Genomic DNA, 14726 nt, shown 5'->3' with positions numbered 1-14726 from the left:
GGTGCCAAGAGGAAAGCTATGCAAAATGCTACAGTTATTTTGTGTCATTGGGGCACTATATTAAGCAATACTTAGTCCTTGATTAATATTGTGCATCATCTGCACAATATTACTTTGTGCAGATGATGTTCAGCTCAGCTATCAGCTTACCCCTTTTTATTCCCGTACACGGGAGTAGGCGAGGCCATTTAGCCCTATCTAGCTTTTGGAGACTGAGTGGGCAGTTCAATCTCCACTGGTACCCAATCAGAGACAGATGGCCCAAGGCTATCACTAATTAAGCGGTACGCAGTGAAGAGAGACGTCTCAAATGTGCCGCCATCTCGTGGTCCCTAATCCTAACACTATATTTAATGTCTGAAATAATGTGGGTTCTACGGTCGATTTTCTTGAGTTTACAGGACGAAAAACCCGAGTTTCCGGGAGGAAAAACCTGCTTGCCCGTGCCAGAGATCGACTAACTTGGGAACCGGTCGAAAAAAGGCTTAGAAAAATTTCCTCTAGTCGCCGACTAGACTCGAAACCAAGTCTTCCTTCGTGCGGCCAAGCGCGGCGGTGTGTAAACGCCACATCCGCTGAGCTACACAGGCTCGCAGATGATGTTATACTTCTAAATAAATCCGGTACAAGTCTGCAAGATTCCCTGGCTAAGTTGAATAACTGTTGTAATAGATTTTGTATGGTCAGCAATAACAAGACATAGACTTTAAAAATAAGCAGAAGCATTGAAAATCAACTGCATTGATTTTATTGCATTGATCTGTCTCCCTATGTGCCCGTTCAAGGAGACTTGAACGGGCACATAGGGAGACAGAATAGAGACTGTGAAAGGGTGCATGGTGGCCACGGAGTGGGAATGATGAACCAGGAAGGAGAGAGGGTTGTGGACTTTGCAGTAGCGTTTGATCTGGCAATTGTGAACTCGTTTTTCTTCAAGAGGGAAGAACATTTGATAACATTTAGAAGTGGTAACAACAGCTCACAAATTGACTACATTTTGACTAGAAGAAAACATCTTAAGGTTGTGACAAATTGTAAGGTAATTCCAACAGATCAGGTAGCACAACAATACCGACTGCTGTGCGCAGACTTTAAATTAAGATCGAAGATAAGAACTTCTGGTTGCCATGGGATGAAGACAATTAAGTGGTTTCGCTTAAAAGAAGAGAGTGTGAGGAATCATTTTAGGGAGAGAGTGTTAGAGAGGATTTCGGATGGACTGGAAAGTGTACAAGATTGGTGGAAACATAATTCAAAAGTAATCCTGAGCTGTGCAATCGAGGTGCTTGGTGAGACATCGGGAAAGATTAGAGAGCAGAAGGAGGGTTGGTGGTGGAATAATGATGTACAAGTGGCAGTGACAGCTAAGAGGAAGGCAAAGCAGAAGTGGGATGAGTCAAGAGTGGAAGAGGACAGAGAGAAGTGTACAAAGAGAGAAAGCAAGAAGCCAAGAGAGTTGTGGCACTTTGTTTCTATGATCAATTAGAAACAAAGGAAGGACAGAGAAAAATTTACCAACTAGCGAAATGTAGAAATAAAGCAGCTAAGGACATCTTACATGTGAGGCAGATCAAAGATGCTGAAGGAAGAGTATTATGGAGGGATGTGGACATAAGAAACAGATGGAAAATATACTTTGAGGGACTTCTGAATGAGAAAAATGCAAGGACTCACAGAGGAGATGGGCAGCCTTCTGAGGGGATGGTGCAGAACATCAGTAGAGTGGAAGTGACGGAGGCCATGAAGAGGATGAGGAATGGAAAAGCGGTGGGCCCCGACAGAATTCCAGTGGAGGCATGGAAGGCACTGGGGGAAGAGGGAATTGACCTGCTGTGGGACCTGTTCATGAAAGTTTGCCAAAAGGTAAATATACCCGAGGAATGGAGGGAGAGTACTCTTGTTCCCATCTACAAGGGTAAAGGGGATGCACAAGACTGTAAAAATTACAGAGGAATAAAGTTGATGTCCCACACAATGAAGATCCTAGAAAGGGTTCTTGATGGTAGATTGAGGGAGGAGGTGGAGATTGCAAAGGAACAATTTGGCTTCATGCCTGGAAGATCAACAACAGATGCTATCTTTGGGTTACGACAGATGATGGAAAAATATCGAGAGAAACAAAGGGAGCTACATCTGCTATTTATTGATCTGGAGAAAGCATACGATAGAGTGCCAAGGCAGGAAGTCTGGAGGTGTCTGAGGGAGAAGAAGGTGCCGGAGAAATATGTCAGGTTGGTGCGGGAAATGTACAGAAATGTGAAGACAAGTGTTCGGACCTGTTTGGGACAGACAGAAAGTTTTCAAGTAACAGTTGGCTTGCATCAAGGGTCAGCATTAAGTCCGTTTCTGTTTAATATTGTGATGGAGGTGGTAACAGAGGAGGTAAGAGAAGATGCACCTTGGACAATGTTGTATGCAGATGACATCTTGCTGTGTGTAGATTCAAGAGAAGAAGCGGAAACTAAACTGGAAAGATGGAGAAAAGTACTGGAAGAGAGAGGTATGAGACTGAGCAGAAGTAAGACAGAGTATATGTGTTGCGCAGTGGGCGGTGGCCAGGAGACAGACCTGGAGCTGGAAGGAAATGTTATCAGGAAGGTGAGAGACTTTAGATACTTAGGTTCGACAGTGGAAGAAGATGGAGGAGGTGAGAAGGAAGTGGGATGCAGGATACAAGCAGGTTGGAGGAACTGGAGGGAGATGGCTGGAGTGTTATGTGATAAGAGGGTGCCGATCAATCTGAAAGGCAAAATTTATAGGACAGTAGTGAGGCCAGCTATGACATATGCTATAGAAACTGTGGCCCTGAGGAAAAATAACATTAGCAGGATCGAAGTAGCAGAGATGAGAATGCTTAGGTGGATGTGCGGTGTGACCAGAAAGGATCATCTGAGAAATGACTATGTCAGGGGAAGAGTGAAAGTTACGAACTTAGGAGCGAAAATACAGGAGGCAAGGTTGAGATGGTTTGGTCATGTGATGAGGAGGGAGGACGAATATGTGGGAAGAAGGGTCATGCAGATGGATGTGCAAGGAAGGCGGAAGCGTGGGCGGCCAAAGAAGAGATGGAGGGAGCTGGTAGAAGAGGACTTGAAGATAAAGAACTTGGATGTGGTGACAGCCCAAGACAGGAAGGTGTGGAGGAGACTCATAATAAACAGTGACCCCACTTAATTGGGAGAAGCTGCAGAAGAAGAAGAAGATTGAAAATCAACTGCATTGTAAATGGAGAACCTATAGCTACTTAGGGACGATTTTTAATGCAGATGGTAAATTAATTATGGAAATAGACAACAGAATCAACAAAGTTGGTATGTAGGAAGTCAACTGTTATTCTCTCTTATTCCATAAATTTATATGGAATAAGAGAGAAATTAGTCAAAACACTAAATTAGCTGTATACAAGACAGGTTCAAACCAATTTGATCTTATAGATCTGAGAGCTGGGTTAGAAATAAAACACTTGACCAAAGACTAGAGACCACAGATATGAGAGTCCTGAGAAAGATTAGGGATATGAACAGGTGGCATCAATGGTAGTATCATATTAAAAACGAGAATATTATTATTATTATTATTATTACATCACACCTCCAGGGAGTCCAAAGACTCATCGAGGGAGGGCATCTACTCTACAACTCTTCGTCTCACTACTCCACCAACCTTCATCATCTAACACCAACGCCATCTACTGCCGACCACCACTACTAGTACTTTCACAGACAATCACAAACATCCATGCACACGGCGGGATTCGAACCCGCAGCCTTTTAGCTGGAGAGCAGATACGCTAACCACTTGGCCAACTAGGCCAGCTGGTGGTATGATCACTTAAACAGAACGGGAGAGGAAAGATTAGCAAAACAAGTGTTCTCTGCCAGGTTGGCAGAAAAAAGACCCAGAAAGATATAGGTGGATTGATACAATAAAACGTGCCTTAGCAGACAGAAATATAAGATCTGATAATGTTGGAGTCTTGATAGGTAATAGATTGATTTGGATGAAAATTGTAAATAGAAAGTTAGTAATGAAGAAAATTTTTCATGTAGTACTATCATATCCTGTACATCCTTTGAGAGTACTTGTCAGGAATTTGATGATGATGAAGTACTTAACTGGAATTGAATATCCAAAATATGAAGCATGGTATTTTTAGTTAGTTTATATGCTCCTACATCAACTGTTCTCAGCAAAGATCAGACCTTACAAGCTAAAAGTTTGAAATAGTAAGATATTTTTATGTTTAACATTTATTTAATTGTCAGAAAACTTCACTAATATATTTGAAAAAAGAACATGTAATTATTTTACTTCTTAAATACTAATTGTATTTCTTGAAACAGGAACAGTTATCAATGTGGAAGCAGCGTCCTTTACCAAAGAGCTTAAGATGTGCTGCTGTTAAGAATGTACTGTATCAGCAAGAACTCAGACTTAAACTCTTGGAACAAATGCAGGAAGAATATAATCATGCAGTTGATGTTTATTTAGGAGTTTTGAGGGATGCTACAAGGGAAGAACTCAGACTGAATCTTGTAAGTTTTGTTTATGTTTTTATGTAGAGGTAATAGCCTGTGTTTATTAATATGGTCGGTAATAGTTCCTTTCATTAGTGGAAGTCACATAAAAAAAAATAAATAAATAAAAAATGGGTCAGTATTTTCTGATAGGTTATGGTAGCTGAGTCATAGACAACACACACAGATGTAAGCATTTATCTGAGTTGAATGCAGAGAAGACACTAGTTGCTTTTAATGTGAAGGAATTTTAATAAGAATCAAGAAATATGAGTGAAGCACATGAAAGTGGGCTCATTGTATGTGTTATCCATAAACGTATTTTTAATGGAATGTCAACTTAGATTAAGCATCTTCAAAATCCTGTTAGTGAATTAAAATGAAATACATCAAACATAGTTAATTAACCTAGTTAATCGGCTAGTGATGTACAATATATACTTCTCACAGTCAAGTCTGCCCCATCTTTCTGGTATGGCCTGTTTCCACAAATAGAATGGAAGTAAGTATTGCCACCTTAAAAGCTTACTTTCCCTATTTGGAGAAAATGCCAATTAGATCTCTAGGTAGTAGAAGACTTTCGTTGTCAAGTGAACCACACACACACACCACTTCCCTGCTTATCGGATGCATGAAGTGGCTATTTCTATGTTTTTTTCTCTAAGAGTAGAGTAGAGTATCCAGTTTCTATCCCCTCCCTTTCTTCTTTGTAGTGTGGGTGGTTGCATTCTGGGTGCACTCTCTTTGCCATAATTATTCATCTGGGAAGCCAGTGCTTTCTCTGTTTGAGGATACATTAGTCAAGTTTCCTCAGGCTGGGTGGCAGATAGTACATTCACCTGAACTTGTTAATGCTTCAGGAAGCTTCTTGATTAGCTGGCAACTAATCCTGCTGTTTCTGCTTATTCTACCAGGTTTGTCTAGAGGGAGTCTGAGTATAGCAGCTTGCAAGGGGCACTCTTGAATTGCAACCTAGCCATTCCTGTGTAGGAGTAATAGCTATTAGTCCTCCAGCTTTATTGCATGCCAGTATTTATCCAGTATTTCACTTACCCATGAAAGACTGAATAAAAAATTACAATATCATTGTGATTAAGAAAAATCTTCAACAACAAAACAAAACATTTTTTTAAAAAATATCAAAGATGCAACAGAAAATTGCAGAAAACAATAAAAACTATATCCAAAAAATCTAAATATCAAGAGGGTGGCAAGATATTCTGGAGGGTGTTGAAGAAGCTCAGAAATGGAGGAAAGAGTGCTGTAAAAGGAATTAGAGATGATAAAAGTGACATGATAACTGGAGAAAAAGATATCTTTTGAAGTATGGATTAATTACTTCAAAAAATTTTTAAATGAAACAATCAGTGACAGCATTGCGGTAAAAAACACTGACCAGACATGCAATCAGGAACACATATCCATACTTGAAGTAGAAAAAGCCATCAAAGGATTGAAATGAGGAAAGGCAGCTGGAGTAGATGATATTCGACCAGAAATGCTCAAGTATGGAGGTATAAAAGTCTTACAGTGGCTGCACTGCATAGTTCAGAAGGCCTGGACAGAGGGATGAATTCCAAATGATTGGAGTAGAGCTCTCATAGTACCCATATATAAAAAGGGAAATAAAGCTGAATGTGAGAATTACTGAGGTATTTTTCTACCGAGTGTTCCTGGTAAGATTTATTCTTGAAAAACGGTTGAGAAGGATTCTGGAAGAGAAGCTTGGTGAAGAACAAACTGGATTCAGGCCAAATAGAGGCTGTCAGGATGAGATTTTCACTTTACAACAAATAGTTGAGAAGTCATGGGAATATAACAGAGATCTGTGATATTCAAAATGCTGCAGTTGTATGGTGGCAGTGGGGCAGGCATTATATCAAGCAATACTTTGTCTTTATTTGAGTTGTAAGTCAGCAGTTAGAATTGAAGGAAGTACAGAAAGATAGTTTAATGTTAATTCTGGTGTCAGACAAGGATGTACATTATCCCCTCTGTTATTTATTAACTGTATAGATCACATTATCAAGGAAAGTGGTATCAAAATTGGAGATGTTAATCTCAACTCTTTATTTTATGCAGACGATGTTATACTTCTAAATAAATCCGGTACAAGTTTGCAAGATTCCCTGAGTAAGTTGAGTAAATGTTGTAATAGATTTTGTATGGTCAGCAATAACAAGACAAAGACTATGAAAATAGGCAGAAGTATTGAAAATATCAACTTCATTGTGAATGGAGAACCTATAGAACAAGTAAAACAGTGCAGCTACTTAGGGACGATTTTTAGTGAAGATGATAAATTAATTATGGAAATAGACAATAGAATCAACAAAGCTGGTATGGTAGGAAGTCAAGTGAATAAATTTATATGGAATTAGAGAGAAATTAGTCAAAACACTAAATTAGCTGTATACAAGACAGTGTTCAAGCCAATTTTAACTTATGGATCTGAGAGCTGGGTTAGAAGTAAAACACTTGATGAAAGACTGGAGACCGCAGATATGAGAGTCCTGAGAAAGATTAGGGGCATGAATGATGAATGATTAGGGGCATGAGAAAGATGGTATCAATGGCAGTATCATAGTAAAAATGAGGAAATTAGGAAAGAACTTGACATTGTTACCATCCAGGAATGTGTTGCAGAGCTAATTTCAAGTATGGTCATGTAAACAGAATGGGAGAGTAAAGATTAGCAAAACAGGTGTTCTCTGCCAGGTTGACAGGAAAAAGACCCAGAGGAAGACCAAGATAAAGGTGGATTGATATGGTAAAAAGTTCCTTAGAAGATAGAAATATAAGATCTGACAATGTTGTATAGTCTTGACAGGTAACAGATTGATTTGGAGGAAAATTGTTGAGAGGAAGTTAGGAATGATGTAAATTTTTCATGTAGTACTATCATATCCTGTACACCCCTTGTGTGTACATGTCAGGAATTTGATGATGAACTTTTCTTCTATTGACACTTTATAAATCTCAAATTTTCCTGACCTTAGAATATTATTCCCATATTTATTGTGGTGCACCAAAAACTTCCCTCAGAATGTTTGACACTGTATCCAGAAAGCTGTTACTGCTATTCACTTAATAGATGATTTCTTTCTCACAGACTCCCTCCATTTGTTTTTCCATTCTATTTCTGCATTACATCTTTTCTTTAGGTGTTTCCATAGATGTTGCTCTATTGAATTCACTATCATCTCTCTCTCTCTCTTCTAATCTTGTATGAACTTTGGCAGCTGCTCTCAACATCCATGTATGGTTCAGCTCCCAACCCACCAGATTAATTTTTCATCTGCTTTCTTCGTTCCATATGTATTGTTGGTTTTTTGTTTATAATGTTCTCGTATATTTGTCTCTACCTTCTGTCTTGCTTCCCTTAACCCTATATTATATTTAGATATGGCACTGCATGCAATCCCCTTATTAATAGTTTAAGATATAGAGCTCTATGTGCACTCTCGCTGTTTAAGTAGTCAAGTAAGTGACTGATCTTTCCTATAGGGAACTGTATTTGTGATGAGTCAGTTACTTTGCTAGAGATGTCTGGAGTTATCTTCTTTTTATGGTTCAGGGAAAATTTATTTGTTTCACTGTGCCACCCTGAACCCCTAAATTGGAAATATCTTTCAGCCAAGGAGTGAACTCTCAGGCTGGCACATAATTACTTTGTCATACTTAAAATACCCCACTTTGAAATGATAATACCTTCTAATTATTCTAATGCTAGTCGTGACCCTCCTTTATAAAGTCTACTCCCTATATATATCCTGCTTCGGTCCGAATCCTTTATGAGTGGTGCATTGGATTCTTAAATTCAGCCAACTGAATGAATAAGAGCAAAAGGTTTATTTAACATATTGATAATTTTACACAACAGAGAATTTTCAATCATTACTAAATTACAAAGTAAAAGAAATCAACATATATTGGACAATAATCAATGCTTCGGAACAATCTTGTTCAAATTCCTGCGGCTTGCTTTCTCAGTTCTCTAACCAACAATACATTTAAAGTATTAGTAAAACAGAATTAGGTAATGCTATAACACCTTAGACATAAGTAACAGTCATCACATATACTAGACAAGTATATGTGATGACTGTTACTTGCAGTGTCCCTTGGCTTGCAATGTTTACCAACTTTGGTTATATATCACAGTCCTGCCTTAATCTTAATTAGAATTCTAACCTGTTTGAATGTCCTTGATTCTTAAATTACAAAATTCTTCCTTTCATACAAAACTTAATCAAAAGCTCGTACCTTACCGAACTTGAAGATTCATCAGGCTTATCTCTTCGTTTCTTGGTTCTTTTTCTCAGCACATTGTCTTCCTTCTATATTGTGGGTGGGAATTTCATCAGCTTAGGTTGGTCCACTTGGAATTACACATCGATCAGCTATGCCTAGAGATTTCTTGACACGTAGACGAAACTGCATCCATCTGGCTTGCTACCTAGCCGCTACTTCTCCGTGTGTAGCCTGCTGCGTAGGAACTTCTACCCGCTCATCGTCATGCTTGAAACTGGTGGCGATGTGCACCTCGACCAGGGCACCAGTAGAACTCTGACCACAGAAAGAGAGAAAAACATAAGGCTTTTCAGGGGGGGGGGGGGGTCCCCAGCCCTTTTATATCAACCCTATTGGCTCCCTTTTGTAATACTTAATTTTCACCTGATACGCTATTTTCTTGTACTCGTGGGTCCTGCCTTTCCGTAGCGTCTTCCAAGAAGACTTCAGCGTGCCCTATGCATACGTGACTGCTTCAGGAATCTCACTGATCACGGTGTCTCGCCTGAAGCGGTCACGTATGCATAGAGCACTATATTCGGCAAGAAACTTTGATTCCAATCTTTCAGTTTCTTATTCGGTTTTAAAACTATGTGGGATTTAATATCCCCTTAATTTAAGTAATGTTTTCATTGCCAAAATGAAACTTAGTAGCTCTTTATACTTAAGTAACTTAACGGTTGCACCCGTTTGGAAAACTCGTTCGCAGAGTATATAAGTTCTTTTCGCTATACACTTCGGTATTAGGTCTAGCTACTCATTGATGAAGCCTCAAAAAAGGCTGAAACCGGTCTGGGTAGTGACCTCCCTCCATAATGTAATAACAGCATACATTTCCTAGGAAATGTGTTTTTACATTATGGAAAATACCTAAGAATAGCGATCTGAACTTCCCCCACCTTTGCAACGAGTCGTCCGGTATTGTACTATGTACTAGTGTAAAAATAATCATATTAAAAAATTCTGAATATTTTTACGTATTAATTATGCTTGTTAGTTTTTGTTTTCATACACGCAGTGTCTGCACTTGTGATGTGCTCGTTATGAAAATGTTATATTAGAAGTAACATGTAATGAAGTAAAAATATTGAAGTACTTACTAAACTGATTATTTGTGTTACTTATAAGAAAGTTGGTTATATTTTAAAATGTTGAATTTTGTGTTTGTGAAAGACTTTCTTTTAGCGCTGATGGATACAGCGAGTCAGCCATTTTATTGCAGTACGTAGTTTCTGACTTTTGTGAAGTGCGCATGCTCCCGGAGAGAACTTGATGTGTGATTGACAGCTGACAAGGAAAGCGTTGCGTATCCAAGTTACAGTTGTAAACAAGAGAGCGTTCGGAAGTTTTTTTATAAACTGGCCGAGGAATATTCAAGTTGGAAGGAACTTGATTTTTTGTGTGCGGCAGTCAAAAGAATTTTCATAATGTATTCCGAAAAGGGAATAGTGAAAATAAATAGGTTTCAAGCAGGAATAAGTAAAGAATAAAAAGGAAGTCTTGTAACTGTAAGTTTTTATAAATTGGCCGGTAAATATTCAAGTTAGAAGGAACTTGATATTTTTTTTGTGTGTGGCAGTCGGAAGATATTTTATAGTGTATTCCGAAAGGGGAATAGTGGAAATATTAGGTTTCAAGGAGAAATAAGTAATGAATAAAAGGAAATCTTGAAACTGTAAGTTTTTAAGGTGGAATAAGTTAAGACTGTCAATTTAGTATTGTGAATGAAAGGAGAACTTGTTGCTTACATTCTAAAGTGAATGTTTTTCTTAGAGAAAATATTGATAAGGAAAATCTATAAGTATTAAGGATGCCTGAAAGTGAAAGTTTAGAAAATATATTGATTAAGAAGATTTTTAGGTATTAAAGGTGCCTGATCTGATGAGTATTACTACTAAAAGGAAAAACAGGATATAGTCAAGAAGACTTTGTGTGTTATATTGATTGATGAAAAGGATCCTGATAATGAAGTACAGAACCTTGTAACTTCTGGAAAAGAGCCTTAACAGAAAGAGAAAAAGACTATGAACATTTTTTTTGTGATTGTGAAAGAAAAAGTGTTTAGTCTTAAGAGTAAGTTTATATTTTTAAATAAGGCCTTGGATCCATATTAATCTGTAGTTATAGTTATGTATTATTACTAGAAATGTATATATATTGTTTTAGTTTTATTAAATGTGTTTATTTTGTACTTGGTATTGAGTCAATGATTAGTTGGATTCTGAAAGAGTGAGTTAAAGTCATTGCACCAATTGGAGTGAACTCTTTGTGCAAATATAATAACATATAGGGACACTCGGAGTCAAAAATAAAAATAATTGTTAGTAAAAGAAATTTATATAATATTTCATCTCATAAGTATATAGAGAGAATAATAATATACATAAAGAGGGAAGTATATATAAAAATACATATATAAATAACAATGGCGCAGCCTATAGGATAATTGATTATGATAATTAACAATGGCGCAGTCGACGACAGGATAATTGGTTATGACAAAACTATTTTAGAATCCAAAAGGCAAATCTTGACTCAAATAAAAAAAAAAATGGCTACAGAAAATAGTAATATTAGTAGTAAAGTTCCTTCAGTTAATGATGAAGAATTTTTTAGGGTAATAAATCCAACCTTAGTAATACCGTCTTTTTCAGGTGATAGTAGTGAGAGCATAGAAACATTTTTTAGGTATGCAGAAAAAATTAAAGATTTAGGGAATTGGTCAGATTTTCACTTGTTAATTATACTTCGTAATAAATTGTTGGGAAAAGCCAAAACATTTTTGAATACATCTCCTTTACTAAGAGATACTGACAATTATGCAACCTTTAAAAGTTTGCTAATATCAGAATTTTCAAATGTAAGAGAATTAGGGCCTAACATTTGGAAGATTCAGCAGTGTATCCAAGGTAATAAGGAATCTGTTTCTGAATATTATCATAGATTGTGGACCATTGCTCATGGATTTAATATTTCATCTGAAGAGAAATCCTCTTTAGATTGGTTGCTCTTTAATCAATTTAGGCTTGGCCTTAAGGATAATTTAAAAGAAACAGCATATAAGAAAAAAGTTAGAAATCTTGAACAATGTTTTGAGCTTGTTAAAGAAAAGGAAGAAAGATTAAGAGATATTTTTCATTCCTCAAGCAATAAGCAAGTAAATTCTTTTCAGCATAATCAAACTCATTCTTCTAGCATTGTGGGTACTGATAAAATGAGAGAAGAAAAGCTTCGAAAGGGTAAAGCTGCAAATAAAAAGAAAAAGTCTAAGGAAACTTCTGTGAATTTTACTAAGGATATTCCAGAATCTGATTCCAGGGTAAAATTACATGATTTGGAAAAATATGAGGAACTGAAAACATTTCTGAGTGAAGAAATAGAAAGACAACAGAGACCCATAGTACAAGGACAGGAACTTCTGTTTAAGATGATGTCGGATTTATCAATGTCAAAAAATCTTACAGATAATCAATCTTTTTCTTGTAAATCTGATGACATTAATAGGAATAAAGCATCTCATAGAAGATACATTCCAAAATGTTTTAGATGCAATAAACAGGTTCATTTTGCTAAAGATTGTTATGTTAGAGATAGATCTTGTTTTCAAAATAAGAAATCAGAGAATAAAAGTAAATCTGGAATTAGTTATTATTCCAATATCATACTGGCAAGGACAGAAATGTCAAACTATTCACTAAACATGGGTAAAGCCAAAGACAGCTCTAACTATAAAAGAAAGTTTGATGTAGCATTAGCTCCTTATGCTAATGAAAGTAATCCTTTGACAGTTTTGCAAGGATTTATTGAAGGTGTGCCTTGTGAAATCTTACTTGACACAGGTGCACATATTTCACTCATTTCTTATAGCTTATTTAACAAAATTAAATCTCTAATTCCAAATGATATTTCAGTTTTAAGCAATCCAATTAAGTTAAAAGGAATATTTGAATCTGAAATTTCAGCTTATAAGCAAATCAATGTCTTTATTTCAATTCCTTGCTTTCCATTAAAAGTTTCTCATCCATTAATTGTTCTTCCAGAATCTTCAAATCCAAATGTACAAATAATATTTGGAATTGATTTTCTGAAACGTCATGGGTTTGTGTGTAATTTTGTTGATAATACAGTGTCATTGTGTGGAATAGAATGTTGTTTGGACAGGAAATCAGGTGACAGTGGAAAAGTAGAGCAGTCTCCTGAAGTTTTTCTAGATACTAGTGATAATGATCAAGTATTTAATATTGAGACTCTAAGGAATAAGGAACCTAGTTCACAAATTTGGGAAAAGGATAAGATTATCCAAGCTCAGAAGGATGATCTCATACTAAAAACTATTTATGAAGCAGTATTGAAAGGTGAAATTCAGCTAGATACATTTTTGAATCTGGAAAACTTGTATTTAGATAAAGATGGGTTACTCTTATCTAGACAAATGGAAGATGGAAAGTTGAAGGTGAAAATATTGGCACCAACTGAAATGATTCCTTGGATTATGTATACTTTCCATGATTCTGACTTAGCAGGACACCAAGGGTTTTCTAAAACTTTGGAAAGAATAAAGGATCATTACATCTGGAAGGGTATGAAGAGTGATATACTCACGTATGTCAAATCATGCCATAAGTGCCAAATAAGATCCCCTTTTAGAGGAAAAGTTCCTTTACAACCATTTCCAATTCCAACTAGACCATTTCAAGCTGTTGCTATTGATGTAGTAGGTCCTCTACCAATTACTAAAAAAGGAAATAAGTATATTCTAGTAATCATAGACATGCTAACTAGATTTCCTGAAGCAGTATCAATGAAAGACCAATCTGCAAAAACTATTGCAAGAAAGTTTTTAAATATGATAGTTTGTAGATATGGAACTCCTCAGACCTTACTTTCAGATCAAGGAGCAAATTTCACATCTGAACTATTATTACAGTTATGTAAATTGCTTAATGTTAAGAAGAATTTTACAACACCTTATCATCCGCAATGTAATGGTATGTGTGAAAGACTAAATAGAAACATAAAGCAAATACTTTCAAAGTTGGCAAACACCAAAATGAATGATTGGGATACACATATCTCTCAAACATTATTTGCATGTAGGTCTGCTTTTCATTCTGCTATCAAGGAAAAACCATCTTTTGCCTTATATGGTTTTGATCCAGTTTTTCCTAATGAACTTGTTTCAGTTATTCCAAATACAGGATACAGTGATATAAATGAATATTTAGAATTAGTAATAGATAAGTTTTCCACTACTCATAGACTAGTAGGTGAATTAAGTAAATTAAGTGCTCAGAAAACTAGACAATATATAAATCGCTTTAGAAAGTATAAATCTTTTGTACCAGGTGATTTGGTATTGTTAGATGATAAATCTAGTATTAAAAGAGTTGGGAAATTAGGAAGAAAAGCCTTAGGTCCATTTAGAATTTTAGACAATTTTTCTCCTGTAAATTTTAGAATTCAAGATGTCAATAATCCTAGTAAAATTTTAAATGTACACTCTGATAGATTAAAAAGGTACTTTTTGGGAAATAAAAATTTAGTTACTTTAGGTGATAATATGAATAAAATATTAAAGGATGAATGTAGTTTTCCTAATACTAATTGTGAATCTTATTCAAGGTTAAATGATAGGAAAGGGAATAGATTTAATACTCATAATTCAAATATGCAGCGAAAGAAAAAATTAAACTTTGGTAAGATGAACCATAATGCAAGAAAATTTAGAAATCCTAAGACACATATTTCAGATGATGTACAATGTAGGAATAATGATAATCAAATTGATTCTAACATTGATGAAAGTATAGCCGAATTTCATAGGTTGATAAATATAGGATTAAATAAGAAAAGGGAAGTTAAAGATACCTCAAATTTAGTTAGTAAGGATAAGGAATCCCAGAAACTTGTAGAATC

The 14726-nt window shown here is 36.1% G+C and overlaps 1 protein-coding gene across 1 annotated transcript in view; it reads left to right on the top strand.

The window, feature by feature from the left end:
• LOC150106676 (piRNA biogenesis protein EXD1-like) overlaps positions 1-14726 on the top strand; it is a 187764-nt gene that overhangs the window by 132100 nt on the left and 40938 nt on the right. The window contains exon 10 of the mRNA XM_090392627.1: positions 4344-4535. Coding sequence (XP_090248753.1) covers positions 4344-4535 — 192 coding nt within the window. The remainder of the gene's footprint in view (positions 1-4343; positions 4536-14726) is intronic.

This window comes from Typopeltis vanoorti, chromosome 5, assembly GCF_054136105.1.
Source record: "Typopeltis vanoorti isolate ZY-2024b chromosome 5, IOZ_Tvanoo_1.0, whole genome shotgun sequence".
In the NCBI taxonomy this organism is placed as follows: Eukaryota; Metazoa; Arthropoda; class Arachnida; order Uropygi; family Thelyphonidae; genus Typopeltis; species Typopeltis vanoorti.
Note: the sequence above shows the minus strand (reverse complement) of the source record. Positions and strands in the feature narration are given on the sequence as shown.